The 23037-nt window shown below is 37.8% G+C and overlaps 1 protein-coding gene across 2 annotated transcripts in view; it reads right to left on the bottom strand.

Annotated features, from left to right (window-relative positions):
- The window catches only part of LOC131154339 (intermediate cleaving peptidase 55, mitochondrial), a 38338-nt gene extending 16050 nt beyond the window's left edge, over positions 1-22288 (bottom strand). Inside the window, exons 1-5 of one of the 2 annotated variants that reach the window (XR_009136425.1) lie at positions 22013-22217; positions 21264-21338; positions 20792-21055; positions 19908-20000; positions 19077-19283 (exon numbers count right to left, since the gene is read on the bottom strand). Coding sequence is in view for 1 of the 2 variants with exons in the window: in XM_058107041.1 (XP_057963024.1) it covers positions 19077-19283; positions 19908-20000; positions 20792-21055; positions 21264-21338; positions 22013-22060 (687 nt within the window). In the remaining variant the exon portion in view is untranslated. Of the gene's footprint in view, positions 1-19076; positions 19284-19907; positions 20001-20791; positions 21056-21263; positions 21339-22012 lie in introns of both variants that reach the window. The other variant, XM_058107041.1, reaches the window with a different exon arrangement.
- Between the last annotated feature and the right edge of the window lie 749 nt (positions 22289-23037).

Raw genomic sequence — 23037 nt, 5'->3', positions numbered from 1 at the left:
TGGCCCACTGAACTCATCAAAATTTGACCATTAGTGATACTAATTTCTCCACTCTTATCCATTTCACTGTTAATATCAGGGACACAAAATTATTCAATAAGGAAAACATATTTCAAAACTTTTAAATCAAATTAGCATTAAAGAAAAGGTGTTACTTAAAACTAGGTGTCGCAACATGCAGGTCCAAAGATTTAATGCTAAACAGATCGCGATTCACTAAGGACATTAAAGAGTTGAGCCAAAACTAACCATGGATTATCACCAATTGCATTAAAGGTCATTTTACCTTGCTTTATATGATTGATTACAAATGGATAGTGGGTGTGGGTTGGGAAAAACTTTCTTTCCACCAAACAATCCTTATATACAAACTTTTCCTTAGGATTAGAGCTCTTGTGACTTTGAGACTAAAGCCTCATATGGGTGTATGAAACAACCCCACTTAGATCGAACACTCTCCACTAGTAACCTAGAAGAGGTGAGTAAGGGAGACTTTCCAAGCTCCAATGTGGGTTATAATAGGGGCAACCAATGACTATCTAAGGTTTCTAGAACCTTCCACACAATTGGATGATCATTGACCCTCCTGCATAAATAGAAACTTCTAGATGAGGTATGCAAAGGAGATCCAAATAGGACTACAATAGAAGTTCCTCTTTAGCTTTCTATTACCTTTTGATAATTTCCTTGTTGGTATAATGTATAGTTTTTATGAATTGATTGAATTGTGTTCTTTGGCTAGTTGCCTTAGTGCTTATTTGTGTACATTATCTCTATGAATTTGGCGATTCCTTTTCTCATTATTCTCTCATCCTATGGTGTGTGAAAATTCTTGGAACATAGTGTACAAGGGAACTTTAAAGGTGTTTGTTTCTTGAAATTGCATAGTGAGAAGCTTTAGGGAAACTGTACTTAATTGTCACTCGCTTTGTCTGCACTTTAGCCTTCCTGCTGCAGTCAATCCTCCATTTGCCCATTCATATAGCCATATATTCATCCTTAGTTTCCAAAGGAGTGTCATTCACTGAAAAGAATTTCTCCCCAATCCATTGAGACAGTTAGGAGACTTAGAGGGGTGTGTAACCTTTTGCGCCTCATCTCAACTCCCATTGTTAGATTTAAGTGAAACTTCTCATGTGAATAGGTTGCCTCTACCCTTGCATTCCTTTTTTCTTGTAAGCACACAAAGGATTGATTTAAGGGCACCATAAATTTGCTCTACAAGTGAGCATCTAGTCATTCATCTATCCAATTGCTTCATATAAGACCATACATTCATCCATGACCTCTATGTTGCATGAGCATTCAGTGATTCATGCATTCTTACTACTTGTGAACATCCACTCACTCATCCTTTTGCTTTATATGTGAGCATATGGTCATTCATTCACCCATCCACTCATCCATTCAATTGCTCTGCATAAGATCATTTGCTCACCAATTCATCCATATACTCTACATGACAGTGCCCAGTCATTTTTTCATCCATTCAGTCCACATGAAGACACTTTCATTCATTCACTAATTTGCTCTGAATGATAGCATCCATTCATTCTACATGTGAGCACTTGCTCATAAATTTTTTTATTGGTTATTTTGGTTATTTAGCATTATTTTTTTATAGAAAAAGAGGACAATTTTATTACACCTGAGAAATGGATTACATGATTGGAGGACAAGGAGTCCTCAACAAACTAGAAAATCTGAGGAAAAGAAAAAACAGTGTGGAAAATACCAAACAGGGAAAAAAAAAATATAATCCAGAACTCCATTACAAGAGCGCTGCCTTCCAATATCTAGTAAGGTCAAACAGCAAAAGACCCTTAAAGAAACCCAAAGAGTGCACTCACAAGGAGGCTAGGAAAGTCTCCTTATCCCACAAAAGCCATGAGCAGGTAGAATAACTTTTGAAAATCCTAGCATTCCTTTTGATCCACATGGTCCATAGGATGGAAAAAACAGCCACACACCGTAGCTCTGCCATTCCTGTTCTTATCAAAACCCCTGACATTAACCAAAAGCAAGTCTTTCACTTTTCCCAGAGCCACCCACTTTTCCCCTACTGGATAGAAAAGGGCATCCACAGCTGCGATGCCACCTTGCAATGCACAAAAATCTAGGCAATTGACTCATTATTTTCATGACACATGAAGCACGTATCAATACTAAGAGCCATATAGGATCTTCTCCTTTGAAGCATATCATGCGTGTTGATCTTTTCTAGGATCACAGTCCAAACAAAAGCCAGAATCTTCCCTAGAACCTTAGCCCTCCAATGTAAGTGGTTCCAAGGAAAAGGGTGAGGGCAATGGGTTTTCAAAAGGTGAGAAAATATTTAGAAGTAAACATGCTTGAGGAATCCCCCTCTCACATCTCATCCTCATTAAAAAAATGAATCAGCTGGTCCAACAAGGAAATAAGGTTAGTGAGCTAAATGACCTCTCTTTCTTTGAGATTCCTAGAAAAATGTAAATCCCAAGGAGGACTCCCCCCTAAGAAGAAGTGAAAGAACTACTAGGAGCATTATGAAGAGAGTAAAGCTTAAAAAAACGAGGAACCTTCAACATCAACGAAGTGTCCCCCACCCACACATCTTCCCAAAAAAAAAAATTTTTGCCATTACCCACCTTGAACTGAATAAGAGGAAAGAACTAATTGGCTACCTAAAAGACAAATTTCCAGGGATAAGCTTGAGAAGATATTTGCTACTCCTCATCTCCTACCCATTCCGTTTGATCCCATATTTACTCTTTATCACCTTATGCCAAAGGGATTCAATTACCAGAGAGAACCTCTAAGACCATTTACCTATAAGAAAGACGTTCATAGATACCACATTCCCAATACCCAAGCTCCCCTCTGACTTAGGTTTGCAAACCAAATCTCAGCTAACAAGATGGTTCTGCCTACCCTCCCTAGGACCCAACCAAAGGAAATTATGCATCAACCTCCCTAAGGACCTGACAACTCTAGAGGGAACTCTAAACAAAGAGAGATAATAAATTGAGATATTCGAGAGAGAAGCATTCATGAGAGTGGCACGATGCCCAAGGGAAAAAAAAAGTCCTCTTACAAATCTCCAATCTCCTAGCCACCTTTTCCAAGACAAGATCCCAAGAGGCTTCAAATTTTGGATTACCACCACAGGGTAGGCAAGATAAGTAAGGGACCAATGAATGGATTGACAACTTGCCTCAATTTGAAATTCTAAAGAGTCCCTTACCCATGTTAATGCCTGCTATACCACTTTAGAACAAGTAGAACGTAAGACCTAAGATCTTTCCAAAAATTTTGGGCAACAAAATTGCTTTCTTGAACTTTACTAAATTGTCATCGAGGAGTAGCAAAGCATCATCATCAAACTGGAGGCACAAAATCTCCACTTCCTCCGTACCTACACAAAAACCTCTAATCACCTACACCACCCACCGCCCCCACCCACCCACCACCCCCGCGCGCGCGCGCGCGCGCGCAAGGGCTTTCCTAAGCATGAAAGAACAACCTACTGAGGGTATCAACAACTAGGGTGAACAAGAAAGGGACTAAAGGGTCCTCTTGTCTACGACCCCTAGAGGCCTTGAACCAATCTCTCAATTGACTATTGGGCCATTGGCAATAACAGACAAATGGGACAAAGTGAAACAACTCTTGATCCACTTTCTCGACAAATCCCCAAAAAACATTTTTGCTCATCACCTTATCTAAAGAGCCCTTAATGACCCTATCATAGGCTTTCTCAAAATCTACTTTAAATACAATACCCTTTGTGCCCCTCCTTTTCATTGGCCACCAACACCGCATCTAAGATATGTCTGTCATGGATAAAAGTTGATTGACAAATTCCCTAACTCTTCTAGCTCCCTCATTAGGGATAAGGGTGATAAAAGTACACTAGTATTCACCACACCCTCATGATGAAACTCTTCAACAAATTCGAGGATATCCACTTCCAACACACCCCAATTTTCTTGAAAGAAATCCATTGAAAAACTATCCAGGTTGGGGGAGCATTACGATCATTGTTATGTATTTGACATATATTATAAAATGCGAGAGAGACCTATTGTTGTATTTAGATTTTCCAATTATCCCAATACTTCATCATGGTGTTAGAGCAAAATCCGACTAAACCCTAAGTGTATAGCTGCCGCCAAACCAAACCCTAAACCTCATAATCCTATGCAAACATGCCACTACAGGATGGTCATCCACACCACCAGAGACCAAACACAAGTTTAAGAGCCAACAAAAAACACAGCAATCGCCAAGTCCCAAAGGGCTCAGTGCAAGAGGATGTGATCAATGGTTTCCACACACTCTAAACACAAGAAGCACCCATTCAAAAGGGTTGGCCCCTTTTTTAAAGGTTGTCCATAATAAGAATTTTCCTAGAAGTTGCCTCCCATACACCTAAGTAAATCCCTTAGCAACAAGATGGGCCCTCAATAGAGCCAACAAACCATCTGGATTGACATTCATGGTATACAACATCCAGTCACAACCATCTAGAGTTATTAGGAGGTAAAGGCACCAATCTCAAGTAGTGCATACATCTCTCTAATCATTGCAGTCCTCCACCAAGAATGGGATAGGGCTTCAAAAATAGATTTTTGGAAAAGCAATAAAAGGTAGAATACTAACAAAACAGTAATATAAGGGTGACAAGAAATCATAAGAAACAAAATTAGAGATCAAATGTTGGGTACGAGTGTGTTTACCTTTTCAAACAACAACAGGATAAACATCTTAGGAAATAGGAACATTTGGCCAGGGAACTAGAGGCGTAGAAGTGGAAGCTAGAGGAGGGTCTTCTCCCTTACGTCACGGTGTGTACACCTACAAATTGGGATGATTCAAGTGACAGGAAGGACTCAAACTGGATGAAGATGTAGGAGGACTGGGTAAAGATAATAGGTTAGGATCTGAAAGGCTAGGCAAAGGAACAAACCCATCAAGTTCTACATTCACACAAAAAAGGTGACATCAGTAGAGACAAAGAATCAATGTAAAGTCGAGGTATAGCAATGATATCCTTTTCGAGCATAGGAATAGCCAAAGAAAAATACAATTGATAGCAGAAGAATCCAACTTATCGATCTGTGGACTTAAATGATGGGAAAATGTCACATGGTCGAATATACAAGGAGGAAGTGAGAACAAAAGAGCCTCGGGGAAGATAATTGAATATAGGATGTTACCAACAAGGACAAAGGATGGCATTTTATTGATGAGAGAGCAAGCAGTGAACACGCCATTACTCCAGAAAAGCTTTGGGGACATTCATTTGGTGCAACAAGGCTCAAGTCACTAATGTCTACTTTTCTGCTCTACAACTCCATTTTGTTGTGGAGTGTGGGCACAAGACAGTTGATAGATTATAACAAAGTTAGTCATATAGATAGAGAATTGAGTACTGCAGTACTCCTTAGCATTATCACTAGGAAGTTGCCAAAGTTGTAGTGTGTGGGCACAAGACGTTTGATAGATCATAACAAAATTAGTCATATGTTAAGAGAATAGAGTACTGCAGTACTCCTTAGCATTTTTGCTAGGAAGTATCCTAATTGGCATATCAAATTGAGCCCTTATTTCAGAATAGAAGACAAAAAAGATATTAAACAACTTAAAACAATCTTTCATTCAATACAACCAAGTCATTCTAGAGTAGTCATGGACAAATGTAAAGAAGTACAAAAACTTCAAATTTGACATGACATAATTAGGACCTTAAACACCACAATGGACTAACATGAAAGGGCTAACCGCCTGTTTATGGAGTCAATGAGCAAAGGGAACATGATGATGATTTCCTAATTGACAAGACTCACACTTAAGATTAGACACTGTTAGATTACCACTTCACCTAAAAGCTTAAGCTATTAGGTTGTGAACCAACATTGCTTATCAAGTTTTAACACTCCCCTAGATTACCACTATACTTAAAAGCTTAACCTATTAGGTTGTGGGCCAACATTGTATATCAAGCTTTAACACTCCCCCACACCTACATCTTGACAACACGTGGAGAGATAAACATATGATAAATAACACCCACGATAGGGAACACAATCATTTTTTTAAACACCACATAATAAATGTGGGCAATGGGACGAGAAACCAGGACCTCTTAGTAACTAGCTCTAATACTAGGTTAGATTACCACTTTACCTAAAAGCTTAAACTATTAGGTTGTGGGCCAACATTGTATATCAAGTTTTAATAGACACAAAACTCCAAGTAAGAACTAGAGGTTTTAACTTGTCCAATGATGGATGACCAAGGATATAATGGGTTTGATATGGTGTATCAGCGACACCGCGGGCAATTGGAAGAAAAAGCAACTCAAAGTAGTAAAGTCCTATAGCTTCACATCCTACACCAATCATCTTCCTCATCTTTAGATCTTGAATAACAATAGAACTAGGAAAGAGGTTAAAAACTAATTTGTTGACATCGTAATTTTACTAACATACATGAGATTAAAGAGAGATTTAGGAATGTACAAAACATAAGAAAGAGAGACGGAGGGACTAGGATCTACTGTTCCTACCCCCTTTACTATAGTAATGGACCCATGAAGCAAGGATAACTTTTGGTAGATTTTCAGAAAACTAATGAGGGGGTGAGGGGGGGTGAAGAAGTTGGGGACACCTATCATATGGTCAGTAGCCGCAAAGTCGATAACCCAGAGACTAGTGGGAGAGATACCAAATGACATACAAACTCTAGCATTACCCTTATGAGCAAAAGATGTAATGTGATGAGATGCTTGTGGGATGTCTGATACTGTAGGAACCTTCAGTACTCTTCATCTAGGACAGCTATAGTACATTGTTCGCCCAAACAAGTGACTAACAGGGGAAACACACTCTTCGGATTTGGGGACTCCATCCCAACACAAACACAACCTCGATACAGCAGCAAATTAGAAATACACAACAACCAAATTGCTTTTGGACTCCATCACAACACACACAACCTTCAACAACCGGAGCAAACATGCACACCACAGAAAATGCTACTGTTTCAAGCCCCAATGAACTCAACAAAAATTACAAACATCTTTGGCAAGTATCAAACAATCATTCCTCACGTGCTGCACGAGTAACTAAAAAAGGTGAGATTTTTGGACAAAAAACATCATGAAAAGCTTCAATAACATGTTTATGAAGGGATTCAAACATTGCAGGAAAATTCAGGCAAGAAACATGCATGAAATAACCTTCACACATTGGCACATGGAGTCGGCCCTACCTGCCTTCAACCAGCGCGTGATGGCACGTTTGGGTAGCTCAAGTAGTGGGATTTCAGTGAGGGGCAGATTGGCAATGTTTACGGATGCTATGGCGTTGGTTTTGCAAAACCTATAGGATTTTTGTGTTCCTGAGCCTGCAGTGTTGTCCAGGAAATTCCCAGCGAATGCTGTGGCTTAGGGCGACTGCTGGCTGCTTTTTAGGCCAATGGTAGTGCTGGAACTTCTCCTACAATGGTGGACATGCAATAGATTCAGGGCTTTAGGCTTCGGTTTTGACAATGGCCGTGGCAATTAGGGTTTAGGTCTCAGAATCATGTTCTAGTACCATGTTGAATAATTGGGTAAAAACGGAAGACTTAATTACAATAATAGGTCTCTCCCTCTATTTATAATATATGTAAGTATACATCAATGACCATAATACGCTTACTAACTCACGCTAACCAACATAGCACTGGCAGATACTAATAATGCTAAATGACTAAAATAACCATTAACAACTTGAATAAAACATGCATAATAATATTAATAATAGCACCTTGTGAAAAATTTTATCTTTTGTCACTTATTTTTATTTTTATTTTTAATTTTTCATCAATGACTTTTAGGCCATTTTAAAGGAATAATAACAGTAAATAAGTATAAAAGATGAGGCTAACTAGGTTTGACAGTCTTAATTTTTGCATGATGCTTCTCACGTGGCAGCGTCCGTTTAGGCAATCAACCAACCAACCTCCCCCTCAATCCCCTATGTTGCCATGTGTGCTAGAGTTGACACCCAAAATCCATTGAAATTGGATGGAAATGGAAAATCAGACCTCAGCTTCATCAAGGGGTAGTTAAACCAAGAGAATGGCAAAGCCCGACAATACTATCATTGCTGTTGTCGAGCTATGCAACAACAGGAGCCATCTTTTTAAAGTGACCCAGAACCCAACCCCCCTAGGTATTCATGTTATCCTTCATCAACACATCCTCTCTTGGAATTCCTTTGCGTCTTGTAAAGAGGACACTCATCAGAACTAAACAAGAGAATGGGAAAAGGAGAGATAAAAAAAACAAGAAAAATAAGGGGAGGACTTAGGGCATTGGCAAAGCTGCTGGAAGTTGCAGCGGCAACTGCATCCCCCCCCCCCCCCCGCCCCCGGCCCTCTCTCTCTCTCTCTCTCACTCTTGGAGGACCCCAAGAAGGAAAAAAAAAAAAGAAAAATCTGGTGGCCTCAAAGGGTCGTGATACTTTTACAGTGAATGGTGACCCAAAAAGACCACAAGACTTTTAACGGTTATTGGGCATGGACATCAAGGGGTTGTAGCAAGCTAATAGATGCTCATTTGTATTTTTACTCTCAAGTGGAAGATGATGGTCAATGGTGGTGATAGTGATGAGAAGGAGAAAGAGGTGAAACTCTTCGGAGAATAGAATAGCAAGGGGAAGAAGCTATGACTACTAGGTTTTTTCTAATGTGGCTGCATAGATTTTTCTCCTCCCAAAAACTCTTCCCAAACTAAAATGTGCTCCACTTTAGGATTAATTTATAATACTAGGGTTGGTAAAAAGAGCATCAACACTCCAAATCCCCCATTTCTTAAATAAAGATGCAACAATGTTTGAATGAGTTTCTACCTTTCTTGGAAAAATTAACCCTAAAATCACTCCCATTCAATTAATTGTTTCCATTTCTCTCACAGGGAAAAATGAGGGTTAGTAAACCAAGTCAGGCCAAGAGATCTGCATGGAACCAACAAAAACATGGTTTTACAAATTGTCTTCCATACAAAATGTGGTGCCAAGAGTCCTCTCACACAAAATCCTTGTCCACATCTTTATATATTTCCTACAACAAGAATGTAATGAGGAAAGCCCTATAAAATTCCATATGGCAAGCATCTAAAGAAGAGGCAAATTTTGACATCACATTTTGTTCTGAACACAATTACCAAAACCATATTTTTTGCAACTCCATGTACATATCCAAGGCTAGGCATATAAGACCCCAGCCCCTACAAGACTTTATGGAGACAATTAGTTGGACGAGAGAGATTTTAGAGTCAAATCTTCCTAGAAAGGCAGGATTATGTTCAAACCTTATCACCTCTTTATTTATGGAACAGCAGCTTTGGAGCATTGATGCTTTCTCTCCTAACCCTAGGATTATACATTAGTCCTAGAGAGGAGCATGTTTTAGTTTGGAAAGAGTAAAACAATCATTAGGCGCCACGGCATACTTGTTATCCAGTATTTCTTGTCCTAGTCCTTGCGCTATAGACTCCACTGCCACTGATCAATGTTGACACCGGATTTCGTCTGACATGCGACATGGTGAAGATGAATTGGAAGGATAAATATGGAATTGCCACCTCACCTTTTAAGGAGGGGATAAAGCGAGGAACCCCTAGTGTCCTTCAGACAAGACTCCTATGATCTACACATTAAGAGATGGATTCGGGAGCCTAGTTATGTGTAAGGTATTAGGCACCCTAAAACATCTATTCTTAGAATGGTTGTCGTCAATGGTCAAACTCTTGTCCTATATTTTTTTAAGATAAGGAAATAGGGGAGTAAATGGATGGAATATCCCCCTTGTGCGCCCAAACATCATAGATGATGTGGCTTCAAGGTGGAAGAGGGTGGTCTGGAGACCTTCCTTGTCAACTCGAAGGCTTAAAATGGCAGCTATTCAAAATTGAACGAGTTTCTGTCCCTTGCTTACCCAAATCAGCATCAATAAATGTTGTGATTTGAGACAGAAGGGTCAACTCGTATCTTCATAAAATCTTATTTTTAAAAGGAAATGATTTGAAAAAGATGGCCTCAAAATCCTTATAAGATAAGACGGTATTAACTTTGAAATTCTTTGAGATTTGAGTTTGAATAAAAAAGAAGGTTTTGTGATTGAGATAAAATAGGATTAGAATTAAATTTAAAAGAAGGATCTTTAAGATGTGATTTGTAGAATTAGAATCGGATTTTTGAATTAAGGAAAGAAATTAAGATTATGACAAAAAAACAATTTCTATTTAGGTAACATCATCAGCCATTCAGCCCATAAAGGGGGGAAAAAAGAGAGAAGGAAAAGGAATATACATAAATAAAAACCTAGTCTTTGATTGTTCACTTTTATTGCCTCGAGATCTTCTAGATTTTTCAAAGGATTTCTTTTTACTTACATTTTTTATTTTCTATTGCAAAAGATGGGTGGGGGGGGGGGGGGGGAACTACTCATAGTACCTAAAGTGTTTTGTAGTAACATCATCAGCCCCCGCACGTGTAGTCCAACAGCATGTGAAGAGATAAACACATGATAGATTAAACTCATTACAGGGAAACAATAATTTTTTAAACACAACATAATAAATGCGGACAACAAAACTAGAACCGAGGACCTCCTGGTAACCAACTCTAACACCATGTTAGATTAACACTTTACCTAAAAGCTTAAGTTGTTAGGTCGTGGGCCAACAATGTATATCAAGCTTTAACAATATCCTTGAAACCTTGAAATCACTCGCACCTTACTTTATCAAATGCATATACCTAAAGTGTTTTGTTGTGATGTTGTATTACTGCTTGCTATCTTATCAACAAGATGCAATCCTTTGTTCTTAGTGGTAAAACTCCCTACTCCATTCTCTTTCCTAATCCACCTCTATTCTCTCTGCCCCCTCGTATATTCGGGTGTGTGTCCTTCGTTCATCAACTAGCTTCCGGGTCGATAAGTTGGATCCTCGTGCTATAAAATGTGTCTTTCAGGGCTACTCATATACTCAAAAGGGATATGTCATTATAGTCCTACGGTGCATCATTCTTGGTTTTTGCAGATGTTTCGTTCTTTTAGTCTACACCTTACTTCACTCATTCCCTAAGTACTTATAATCTTAATGAGTCTCTTCCTTTACCTAATCTTCCAAATTCAAGCTTGCTATTCTTACCCAATCAACCACTTGTGTCTTCATGTAGTTTGAGTTCCTTGTTGTCTTGATTGTCCTAATTTGCAAGTGTATTCATGACAGTGACTCTAAGGAAGAGTCCCCTCTAGCTTCTACTACCACGCCTTATTTTCGTTGTCTGATGATCATATTTCCCACGATGTTGATCCTCCCATTGTTGTAAATGCACATGTACACAACATCCCATTTCCAACTATGCTTGCTATGACTTCCTATCACCCTCTTATTATTGTTTTGTTACTACTTTATCATTTTCTGCCCTTCCTAAGTCTGTTTCGAAAAACTTAGCATGGAGAAATGTCATGGTTGAAGATATGAATGTTTTATAGGAGAATAATACTTGGGACTTGGTATTCCTCTTGACAAGTCTATGGTTGGTTGCCGCTAGGTATACATTGTGAAAGTCAACCCTATGGTTTTGTGGCTCATCTGAAGGCATGTCTTGTTGCTAAGGGGTATACTTAGGAGTATGATTTGGATTATTCCGACACTTTCTCCGATTGCCAAACTTGCATTAGTACATCTGTTCATATCCTTAGCTAGCATGTGTCAGAAGCCTCTGCATCATTTAGCTACTTAGCTATGAAGAATGCCTTTTTGCATGGTGATCTTAAGGAGGAGGTCTATATGGAGCAACCACTTGGGTTCATTGCTCAAGGGAAGTCAGGCTTAGTGTGTCGCTTCAAAAAGGCACTATATGGTTTAAAACAATCTCTTAAAGCATGGATTGGTCGATTCAGCATTGTAGTATTTGAATTTGGCCTTTGACAATGTAGTGGATCAGTTTGTGTTTTATCATCATTCTTCATTGAGTAGGATCCTTGTTATTGTGTGTGTGGATGATATTGTTATTACACGTGATGATGATCAAGGTATTTAGGGTCTTAACATTTTCTATAGACTAAGTTTCAAACAAAAGATGTGGGACCATTGAAACACTTCTTGGGTATAGAAGTATCTAGATCTCGTATAGGAACCGTCTTGTCATAGAGGAAGTATGTTATTGATCTATTGGAGGAGACTGGACTGTTGTAATCCAAATTAGTTGATACACCCATAGATCCTAACGGCAAGTTAGTGTCGGATATAGATGACTTGTTGCCTAATCCTAGACGATACCAGAGACTTGTTGGAAAGTTGAATTATCTTGGTGTCACTTAGCCAGACATATCTTTTGCAACAAGTGTTGTGAGTCAATTATTGGATTCTCCAAGGACAAGTCACAGGGGTGTAGTAATACGCATCTTGAGATATCTCAAAGGTGCACCTAGGAGAGATCTCTTATATCAAGATCAAAGTCACATTGTAATCAAGGATATATAGAAGTAGATTGGGCCGAGTCACCTATCGACTGAATATCCACAACCAAGTAATATATCTTGGTTGGTGGTCATTTGGTTCCTTATAAGAGTATGAAACAAACTACGGTGGTCAGGTCAAGTGCTAAGTCAAAATATAAAGCTATGGCTCACACTACTTGTGAACTTATTTGGTTGAAGAACATGTTGGAAGCCATTTTTCATCTTAGTTCTGAGCAAAATAAAGTCATTTATTTCTTTGTTGGCGAATTGAGTAGTCCTTTGGTCTAGGAAGATACAATCTTGGGTTTCTATTTTATTTTTATTTTGGTCTAGGAAGGTCACTATTTGGCATGTTCCAGTTGACACCAAAAAAATTTTTGATAACCAAAGTCTCTCCCTCATGAAACCTACCCTAACAATCATTTTTTTTCTTGTTGTTTCTCCATGGCTGTGATAGGTCATGAATGGCTCGCTCAATCCAGATTAAGGAAGACCTAAATCTGAGATTGGATAAAGTGAGGGAGATCCTCACTTTATTCATTCTTGAAACACCAGGGGGTGTAGTAGATGGTTGATGTTGCCATCAACACTGCTAACTAGTTTGCCAATGGATTTTTGTCATCCCTTGGAAGTTTGGGTAGTGTGAAATATTGGATTGGTAATTGTACAACAAAGATCAGGAAATTTTTGGATTAGGTCATGGTTGGAAAGGAAAGAGATTTTTGATTTTTGTCTTTAAAGGGGCTAAAGGTGATGGATAGGTCTAGTTTGGGGAAAAGTTCAGTGCATTGATTGGGTCCTCTCTTCTTGGTGATGATGCCACAGGAGTTGGAAAAAGAAGTGGTATCCCTTTCGTGAAGCTAGGTTGTGTCAAGGAAGAATTATGCTAAAGGGGAAGGAAATTCTTGTCATAACAGTACTTCAAATAACGTCAAAACGACAGAGATTAAGCATTATTGTGTTCATAGTTGGGGGAGAGGGAGATTGTAAATGGAAGATCATGGAATTTCATCGCAAGGAGCAAAAAGATTCAAGAGCTTCAGCATCTTGCAGTCAAGATGGCTAGGGCTTTGACTGGCAACGCGAGGGGTTGGATTTCCTTCAGTGAAGATGGGGGGACGAAAGCTGGTGGCGGTGATTGTTTTAGATTTGGGCATGTTATGGATGGGAAGGGGAAGAGTTTGTTAATTCTCTACTGGCCAAGCCTATTGATCGAGCCCATAATCAGTTTGGAGGTTCTAATTTGAGCCATATTAATGAAGAGCTGAGAGGTCTGGCTATTCCACTACAGCCATCTAAATGGGCAGACTCAATGGCAAAGCCCAAAAGGAATGTACAATGGGGGGAATTCAATCTCATTATCTCTTTTGAACCAAACCCAAATTCTCTCTCAAAAGGTGCTTGTATTTATTTCTATTTAAAGTAGAACCCAGGTGCTAACTCAACTTTGCAAAGTTCACCTTTGAAGCAGACTCATGATGGCCAAGAGTGTATTTCCTCTTTTATCCACAAAGAAGCAACAATATTGGAAGGAGTAGAGGGGAAAAAAACAACAAAAGAAAGGCTCATCTCAGTTAGATCTAGAAGTTTGGTAGACAATTTTGTTATTTTAATCGAAAAGGAAATTCTAGTAAAGGAGAGCACATACAGTGGGCCTTATGGATAATAAAATTGGGGGGGGGGGGGGGGGGTTAAAAAGAAACAAAATTCTTGTGAGGATGAGGTCTAGGGGAATAATTCTGTTTTGGGGGGAAAATCTATTGGTGAGGAAGCTATTTACACTCGTCCGAAGGCAACGCACATGGGTATTGAGATGAGGAAAAAGTTAGAGGAAAAACAAGTTAATTTTGGTGAGATAACAAAAAATGCTCTAAGGAGAGAGTTAATAGGAAGTTTAAGTATAGTGGAAGAGATAATTTTTCAAAAGGGTGATACTAGGGAGAGGATTAGTATTTGCAAAGGAAAAAAGGAATTGGGGGGCTATGAACAGTGACAGTGTTGGTTTTAGTGATTTTGATTGTGATAGGGGTTTGCTTATGGAATAGATTTGGGAACAGTATAGCTATGTTTCTGATTCATCTTATATGCTTGGGGATTTAATGTATGTGCCACCACCTCCAACAGAAGGACTTGTGGGGATTAATATTTTTGGGCAAAATACACTAACCTCTCCTGAGGTTTGATAAAAAGACAGGGACCTCTTCTAAGGTTTCAAAAATTACAATGACCTCTCCTGAGGTTTCAAAAATGTCACAGACCTCCTATGAAGTTTTTCAAAAAGACACAAACCTCCCTTTGCAGGACAAATCTTTTGGGGGGAGGTTTATGTCTTTTTGGCAAACCTCAAAGAAGGTTTCTAACATTTTAGAAACCTCAAGGGAGGTCAATAGAACTTTTGAAACCTCAAGGGAGGTCCCTATTCTTTTGCCAAACCTTAGGGGAGGTGAGTGTCTTTTGCCCAATATTTTTTTAGATGACGGTAAGGATTCAAAGCAAATGGATATGGAAGGAATTCTGCCCACCCCTGTAGGACAGATTTCTAGGAAGGTTTATGGGCTTAAGATTAATATGGGGAAAAGTGGTTCAGCAGCCCTAAATGTCCCCAATGACAGGATTACAGTTTAGACAGCTAGTGCGGGGTGTTGTTTATTGGAATGGCCCCTAAATTATTTAGGGGTTCCACTGGGTGGGAATCCTAAAGGGGCTGATTTTTGTAATCTAGTAATGGAGAGGATTACAAAGAGATTAGCCAACTGAAAGGGTTCCCTTTTCTCTTTTGGTGGTAGAATTACGCTTATCCAGGCTTGTCTCTCTAGTATCCCTTTGTATTTTTTTATCTATTTTTAGAATTCCAGTGGGATTCACAAGCAAGCTTGAGAGAATTATGAGGTATTTTTTGTGGTTTGGTCTAGCGGGTCATAGGGACCATTTAGTAAACTAGGCGGAGGTAAGTAAGTCTAAAAAGGAGAGGGGTTGGGTCTTGGTAACTTGGTGTATAAAAACACCACTCCTTTAATTAATGGTTGTGGCACTTCCCCTTGGGAGATAATTCCTTATGGCATAGAGTTATTGGCAGTAAGTTTGGGTTAGATGAGAATGGGTGGGGATGCCAATGCTAGCTTGAGATGTCCTATGGGGAGTCCGTGGGGGTCTATTTCCCAGATTTACTCTATTTTTATGCCTCACACTAAATTTGTAGTGGGGAGGGTATCCTGGATTTGTTTTTTGGAAAGACCCATGGCTCAGGAACAATTCTTTTTCCATTTCTTTTCCATGTCTTTTTAGATTGTCTTATGAGCCAAACAAAGTTATTTCTTTCTTTTAAAAATAATGGGAGGGGCTTTCCAATCTCTTGGAATCTTCATTTCAGAAGACCTCTAAATGATAGGGAGATGGCGGAGTTGTCTTCTTTGTTGTCTGTATTGAACAATTGCAAATTATCCTCAGGTAGGGATGTTTATTCTTGGTGTCTAGATCATTCGGGGGTGTTTTCTACAAGTCATTCTTTGACTTTTGGACCTATTCATATTATCCCTTTCCTCTTTATTCAGTTATTTGGAAGGTTAATGTTCCCCCCAAAATTAAAGTGTTTACCTGGTTGGTTGTTCTTAACAAAATTAATACCAATAACTTGCTGCAGATTAGGAGACCTTTGAAGGCTCTCTCAACAGATGTTCACATGCTCTGTTATAAGAATTCTGAAACAGCCTCTCACCTCTTTTTGCATTGTGATTTGCATGGAGCATTTGGAATAAATTGTTTTGTATTAGGGAAGAGAGTTGGGTCTGCCCTTATTCAGTGGAAGATTTGTTAATCAGTTCTTTTGCATGCTTTAGAAGAAGAAAGGGCAGCTCTTTGGAAGTGTAGTAAATATGCAGTTTTATGGGGTATTTGATTGGAACATAATGCTCGGATTTTTTCACGGGAAGAAGTTGAATTTGTATTTGGTGTGGGAAAAGATTCAGTTCTTGACTTCTTTATGGTGTATCGGGTTTGGAATTTTTAAAGGAGCTAGCTTTCAGGATTAAACAGGGATTGGAGGAATTGGTTGGTTTGATTTTTTATTTTTATTTTTATGTTTTAGTTTTTCTATGGTTTGTTCCAGATTTTCTTGGGAGATGCCTTTTCTCCCCCTTGTAAATGCTCTTCCTATTAATGAATTTCTTTTGCAACAAAAAATATATATATAAAAAAGATTTCTAGGTCGGATCTACAAGCCTTGGATAGTTTGGGTTTACAAATGTTTCATCACAGAAGAAATGAAATTCGGCTTGATGGTGGTAAAACTAAGGTGAAAAAATTCCAAGAGAAATAGCTAATTTGAAGTGTTCTGTAAATTATGGTGGTAAGGATTTAAAGAGGGGATTCCTGTTTGATTATTCTTATTTTTTTATTTTTTATTTATTCTTATTTCATTTTTATTTTGTTCTTTAGAGGATCTCATATCCTCATCTAATTGGTAATTTCTCTCTCTTTAGATATCTTCTTTTTTATCTAGGAAAAAAAAAGTTGTAAATCCAAAAAAAAAAAAAACCAAAATGTTAAAATATGAAAAGAAGGTTTTCTAAAGAATTTTATGTCTATAGCTTTGCTTTTATTCAAATATATTTACTCCATTTATCACATAAGCTTAATTAAAGTCATTAAAAAATCCATAAAATTGGGAAATTCCAAAAAGCAAAAAAGAAAGCTTCTTGGTACACTAAATCTGTTTTTCCAAGAAACTTGCATTTCTTTAACTTCATTGCTAGATATTAGGCGAGTGTTATTAAGTGGAGAAGCCTCAAAAATCTTTTAAAAGGGCAAAAATATCAAACTTTCTGAACAAAGACAAGTTGGAGAGAGAAGATTCAGTTCATGTGCTTGTTAAAAATACAGCCTAGGGATATGAGAGCGCAAACATTTGGGTGTTTATTTCTATATTGGTGTTTAGATTACCTTGGTTGCTTCCTTGATTCTTAGATCTCCAACATGCATCATTGGAGCACGTCACACTAGTGACAATCTCAGATAATCTAAAGATTGCAACACGATACCTCACATAGATAATTGAGGAAATCCTAGAAGGTTGTGTTTAAAAAGGAAAGATTTGATTCTTGCTCATCTTGAGATTATGAAAAACCCTAATAAAAATGAATCAAACAAAGGACCCTTAAAAAGGGTGCATGGTTGTTTTAGATATTTTCATACATGTAAATCAATACAACAGATGCCTAAAAAGGGTGCCCTAGTACTCCCCTAGTTTCGTAAGGTGACATAATCTTTGGACATGATCAAACTGCTATCAAGGATACAAGGTGACTTAAGATTAAAGGGCAAAATAATAAATGCAAATTCAAGAACTGCTAATTCAATTGTATTCATACAAGGTTAAATGGTGCCATATATCAAACAAATGCAAGGGGAACCAATAGTCTTCACGCATAACCACACTCCCAGACTTAGCATAGCACACAGACCAAAAGCATATTAGTTTTAGGAATCTAAGTTTTGACTTAAAATTTCAAGTAAATTGGTAGTTAATTAGGCGACCTAAACACATCTAGTTTAAGTAAAAGCTTAATAGCAATTCCATTGAACTTAAGAAGACCAAGAAATTATATTTTCACTCTTATTTATCACCATCCATCGAGCCTCGAATATCTGGACCGGCACCTTATGACACTAGGAATGACGCTAGTCTTAAATGTTCCACAACTGAACAAACTGCACTACAATATTTGCAATGGATTCACTCCAAATTCAAAACAAAAAGGAAGAAATATTATTGCATTGGTTGGAGAAAAATATATATCTTTATCATATGCCAGGGGCAGAGGCAGAGGCAGGGGCAGGGACGTGGGTGGGAGGGTTGCATCTAAAATGGGAGAGGATATATGTCTTTTACCTTAGGTAGAAAAAGAAATTCATTAATTACAATGCTTGGAATCTTGTTTAAATAGAATCCAATTCAGTTCAATTGAGTTCAATTCAATTCTACAATTCATTTAGAAATTCAATAATGCCACTAGGAATAAATAAAATTCTAAGTGAATTTTTATTAAATTACTTTGCTTGGTATTGCAAATAAAAAGAATATATTCACTTATCTTTCCTGTTTTATCCCTTATTTAAAAGAATACATAAAAGAAGATTTATGAAGTGATGGCAAATATTCCATTTCCAATTCTCACAAATTCTCCCCAAATTCTACAATTTTTGTTCAAACTTGCTATTCTCATAAAACGTACCATTTTTGGAATTGTGATTCTAGTTAACACTATTTCTTTGCACACGAAGCACGAGATTTAACCAAAAACAAAAATTATAAATTATTTGGCATACAAATCCCTCAATTCCAAGCAGTATTACCTACGACAGAAGGAAAAGGTAGAAAAGCAAGAAAACAAGATCTCTATTAGTTATATTTTGTTTCTCACTTTCTCCTCCCATCATTTCATGTCACTGTATCTGTTATCCACGTCCATCTACTCACTAACTCATCACATAATATCTTTAATCAAAATTTTATGAAAATTCATTCAATCAAGAAAAGAAGTATGGCAAAATCACAAAAGTTGAGATGAAAGCACCTGGCAAGCAATTGATGCGGATTCTCTCATTAAGTTAAGTTCTGCAGGTGATTTTATCCACCGTAACTCATGGGTATAGCTAGTAAGATCATCCACTTTGCCACTGTAATTTGCTTTTTGAAAAGCATTCAAACCCATATAAGTTGAAACAGCTGTCCTCGTACTATGGAACAATTTGGAGGACCTCCCAATCATGTTTGGGAGTATCTGCATACACCAATAAAAACTAATAAAAAAATATATTTAATAGCACAGCATTGGACAAGTTGCACCAAGGAGGTGATGGGATATGAAATATTTTCTGAAGTAGCATGCATGCTTAATGCTAATTGATCATATCAGATCAACCCATCCAGACTCTAGTCTAGCACCAACAAAATGGCATAGCAAAAATCATCTCAAATGGTTAGGCGAAGGTTTTCAATTACACATCTTGCAACAGTCTAGTATCAACTGGATATAATGCATGTCAAAAGCATAATGGAGCTTGCTCAAACAAATGCGACATTGAATGATTGCTGATCAGCTTCATGATGAACACGGTTGTCATAACTTTACCAACCATAAGCCAAGGCCAAACTTGCTTTTTATACCACTCATTAGGTATAAATATGTAAAGGGACTCGTAGAGCCTACCAATAAAGAAGAGGGAATGAGATGTGTCTCTTTACATATTTCATCTTACAAATGGAAGGGCAAAACAGGCTTCCATTCCCCCCACCCTGGGTAAATTAAAACCATGATAAGACCATATGCCTTAAAAGTAAACTTACGGGGACCACTTGCAATATATAGCTAAACAGAGATATTTCCCTTGTGCATACAAATCACCTTCTCTAATTTGCTCATTGGATATGCCTGGTCAGCTTTAAATGTGTCCAAAGCTGCATCAACTCCGGCTATTTGCCCTTGCCAAATGACATCCTACAAAAATATTAGGAAGGTAATTAGCCTTTGGAAAAATTAGAACTCAGTCCATGGGAAAACTTATTGCCAATGGTTGGGGCAGACGCAATTTCCTGTCAGTGGGGGCAGCAGATGCCATCACTGGAATTTAGAAATGAAAAACATTACAATATATAATAAATTATTAAAAAGGTTCAAATTAAAATAGATTATGCCTTCACTAAGATTATAAAGTAAAAAGATTATACTAACAATGTTGACCCAAAGTGAAGATTTTTTTTTTTTTTAATCAGCAAAGAAAAGAAAATTTTATTAGAAAAAACAGGACGTCAAGGTGATGCCGAATAGTACAGTGAGAACAAAATAAAAACAAAAATAACACTGGTCAAGGAAGTACATCAAGAAAATCAAGAATTATGGACAAGTCCCTCCCAGGCATCCCACTAAGCCAGCTAGAGATCATAAACATCCAGCTATCCAAGACAGACATAGAAGAAACCTTCCACTCGAAAACCCTCCTATTCCTTGTTAATTTGGTTAATATAAAAATCATTCAATAAATTCATCAAGGGACTCCCCAATGTTTTGGCATATATGTGACTTTTACGTTGGACGTCTAAAGTTCAAGCTTGGGGGAAATTTAGTTTCAAAAAATTTATGTGTGCAAGTGTGTGTGAGTGCACATATGCTGCCCTATGGGAAAAAAAATTGCAGGTCCGCTAACGGCCAATGAAGCAAGCAAATATCCCAGAAAAACCGCATCAAATAAAAGTGTAAAGAATAATTATATTATATAAGCATGGGCGTACATGAGGTTCTGCTTCAGGCATGAACATGCATAAACCACAGTCATGGCCTAAAACTGCTATGCCACCAGGTTGTTGGCAACCAGTAATATATAAATAATCAGCATCTTGTCGGTACGTATAAGGAACAACATCAGTCATCATCTTTACAGGAGCAGCTGCAATTATGGCTAAGCTCTTCTCTGGGAGAAGCTCCAACAATCTTTTCCTTCTTGAGCTGTATTCTGCACTAGTAATGCCAGGCATGATTTCATCTTCCTTTAGCAGCTACACGGGCAATAAAGTGACCAAAATTCCTTATTTTGAATAAACAATAAAAAACATCAATACTAATAATTCCTTTATTTATATATTTTTCCCTTAGGTTGAAACAGTGTAAAAGCAAATGCATCAGTCAATTTCACTGAAAAAAGTAAATGAATAAAGCAAATTTTACTCAATTCTGCGCTACATAACACGTGTTAAATGGCATTACCTCAGGGTGTGTTGCAGCAGTTGGCTGCCCCACATCGAAGGCCTGTTTGGAAGAATAAGCACAGCGTCCGATAACCTATAAAATCAAATTCGTTACAGCATTAATTATACAAAACTAGAGTAAACATTGCAGTGAAAATTATCCAATATTAAGGATGCACACAACTTAAATTTCATGGAAAATAGGGAATGACGCTGGTGGGCAGTGAAACCACCTGGCCATTGCAATTAAATTAAAGATTCTACTTCAATTCTAGGATGGGATTCCAAGATAATAAAAACAAAAATTTTAAACAGTAACTCCTATATGAATATGCAGGCATCAAGAACAAAACAGAAATTCAATATTCGGATTGTTGCCCCAATCTACGTCTGAAGAAGGCCCGGCTGAAGTGAATTGAAGAAAACTTTTATCATCAAAACAGATGGTGAAAAAACAGAAATTCAAAAAGTGAAATATCGCCACCTAATTAACTCTAAACGAAACCCAATAAATTCTGAAGAAGACAATATTTGTCATCAAATTTATACAAATGATTTGAAAATTCTTTATTGTTCTATAAACTTCGACCAAATGAAGACTAAAAGCAAGATGCAACTTCAGTACGGTGGTGAAAAAATATAATTTCGAGAATGACCCACTTTTCAATCCAAGAAAAATAAGACAATTTTCGACAAAATAGAAAGATATGAGAAGACCCAGTTCGCGACTCAATCCAAAAATCATAAAAATTCTGGGGAGAGAAGTACATGCTTAAATGAGATTCTGTGCAGCAGTTTTCCTCCGAGATTTTGCATTCTTCTGCACTTTCTGCCCAATTTTTTTTTAACTAATTCCGTTTTGTATGATCCTTGTCTGTACTATAAGCTCCCGTCCCCAGCAGAATCTCTCAAACCCTCAGGAATTTTAGGGTTTTAGCCGCCGGAATTTCTGAACTTACCAACTTAACCTCGCTCAAGGGTTAAAAAATCACTTCTTTTGAGTTTTTTTAGGAGGATTGTGATAGGAGCTTATCATTGTTTGATGTTTCAATAGTGTTTATGAAAGTTAAAAAATTAAAGGGTAAATTGTATTGTTATTTTTAAAATTATGAAAATAGTCGAAATTTCAATTTTGCATATTTTTTATTTTATTTATAATTAGGTCATGAAGGAAGACACTCGTCTATTTGACTAAAAAATGACTTATTTAAACTCGTTGATTAAGCTAAATTAATTGAGCTCAAGCTTGAACTCAAATTTCAAGAGCTTTTTTCTAATATATTTATTTTTAAAAAAAATATTAAATAGTACTTTTTTTGGGAAAATAATTTTTGGAATGACTCTGACGTAATCTCACTACTTGAGCCAACGAGATTTAAACAAATCTTGACGGACCAAGTAGCGAGATTTAAACGGTAAAAGGAATTCATGTGTTGATGCGTGGCGATCAAATCTCACTAGATGGAGTAGCGAGGTAGTTCATGGTGTACTTCCTAAGCACTAGCGCCTGCAGCACCAGCCAATCCGACAGGCAATGCCCAATTAGGTATAGCACCCCAGCGTCCAGTTCTTACCCTTCGTGTCTCCTAGCGCCAGGAAAAGCGGCGTCTTTTGGTGCAGTGGCGGCGCCGGACTGTATATCATCGGCCCCTTGTACAATGTAATCACCGTCGCCCCCGCCATGCACAACACCGTCCTCGCCATCTTTGACGCCCCATCCTTCCTGTTCAACTGCACCTGCTCTATTCTATAAAATTCAAAAAACACATACACATGTTAAAAAATATATATCC

This window comes from Malania oleifera, chromosome 4, assembly GCF_029873635.1.
Source record: "Malania oleifera isolate guangnan ecotype guangnan chromosome 4, ASM2987363v1, whole genome shotgun sequence".
In the NCBI taxonomy this organism is placed as follows: Eukaryota; Viridiplantae; Streptophyta; class Magnoliopsida; order Santalales; family Ximeniaceae; genus Malania; species Malania oleifera.
This window is presented reverse-complemented; position numbering and strand designations above follow the sequence as displayed.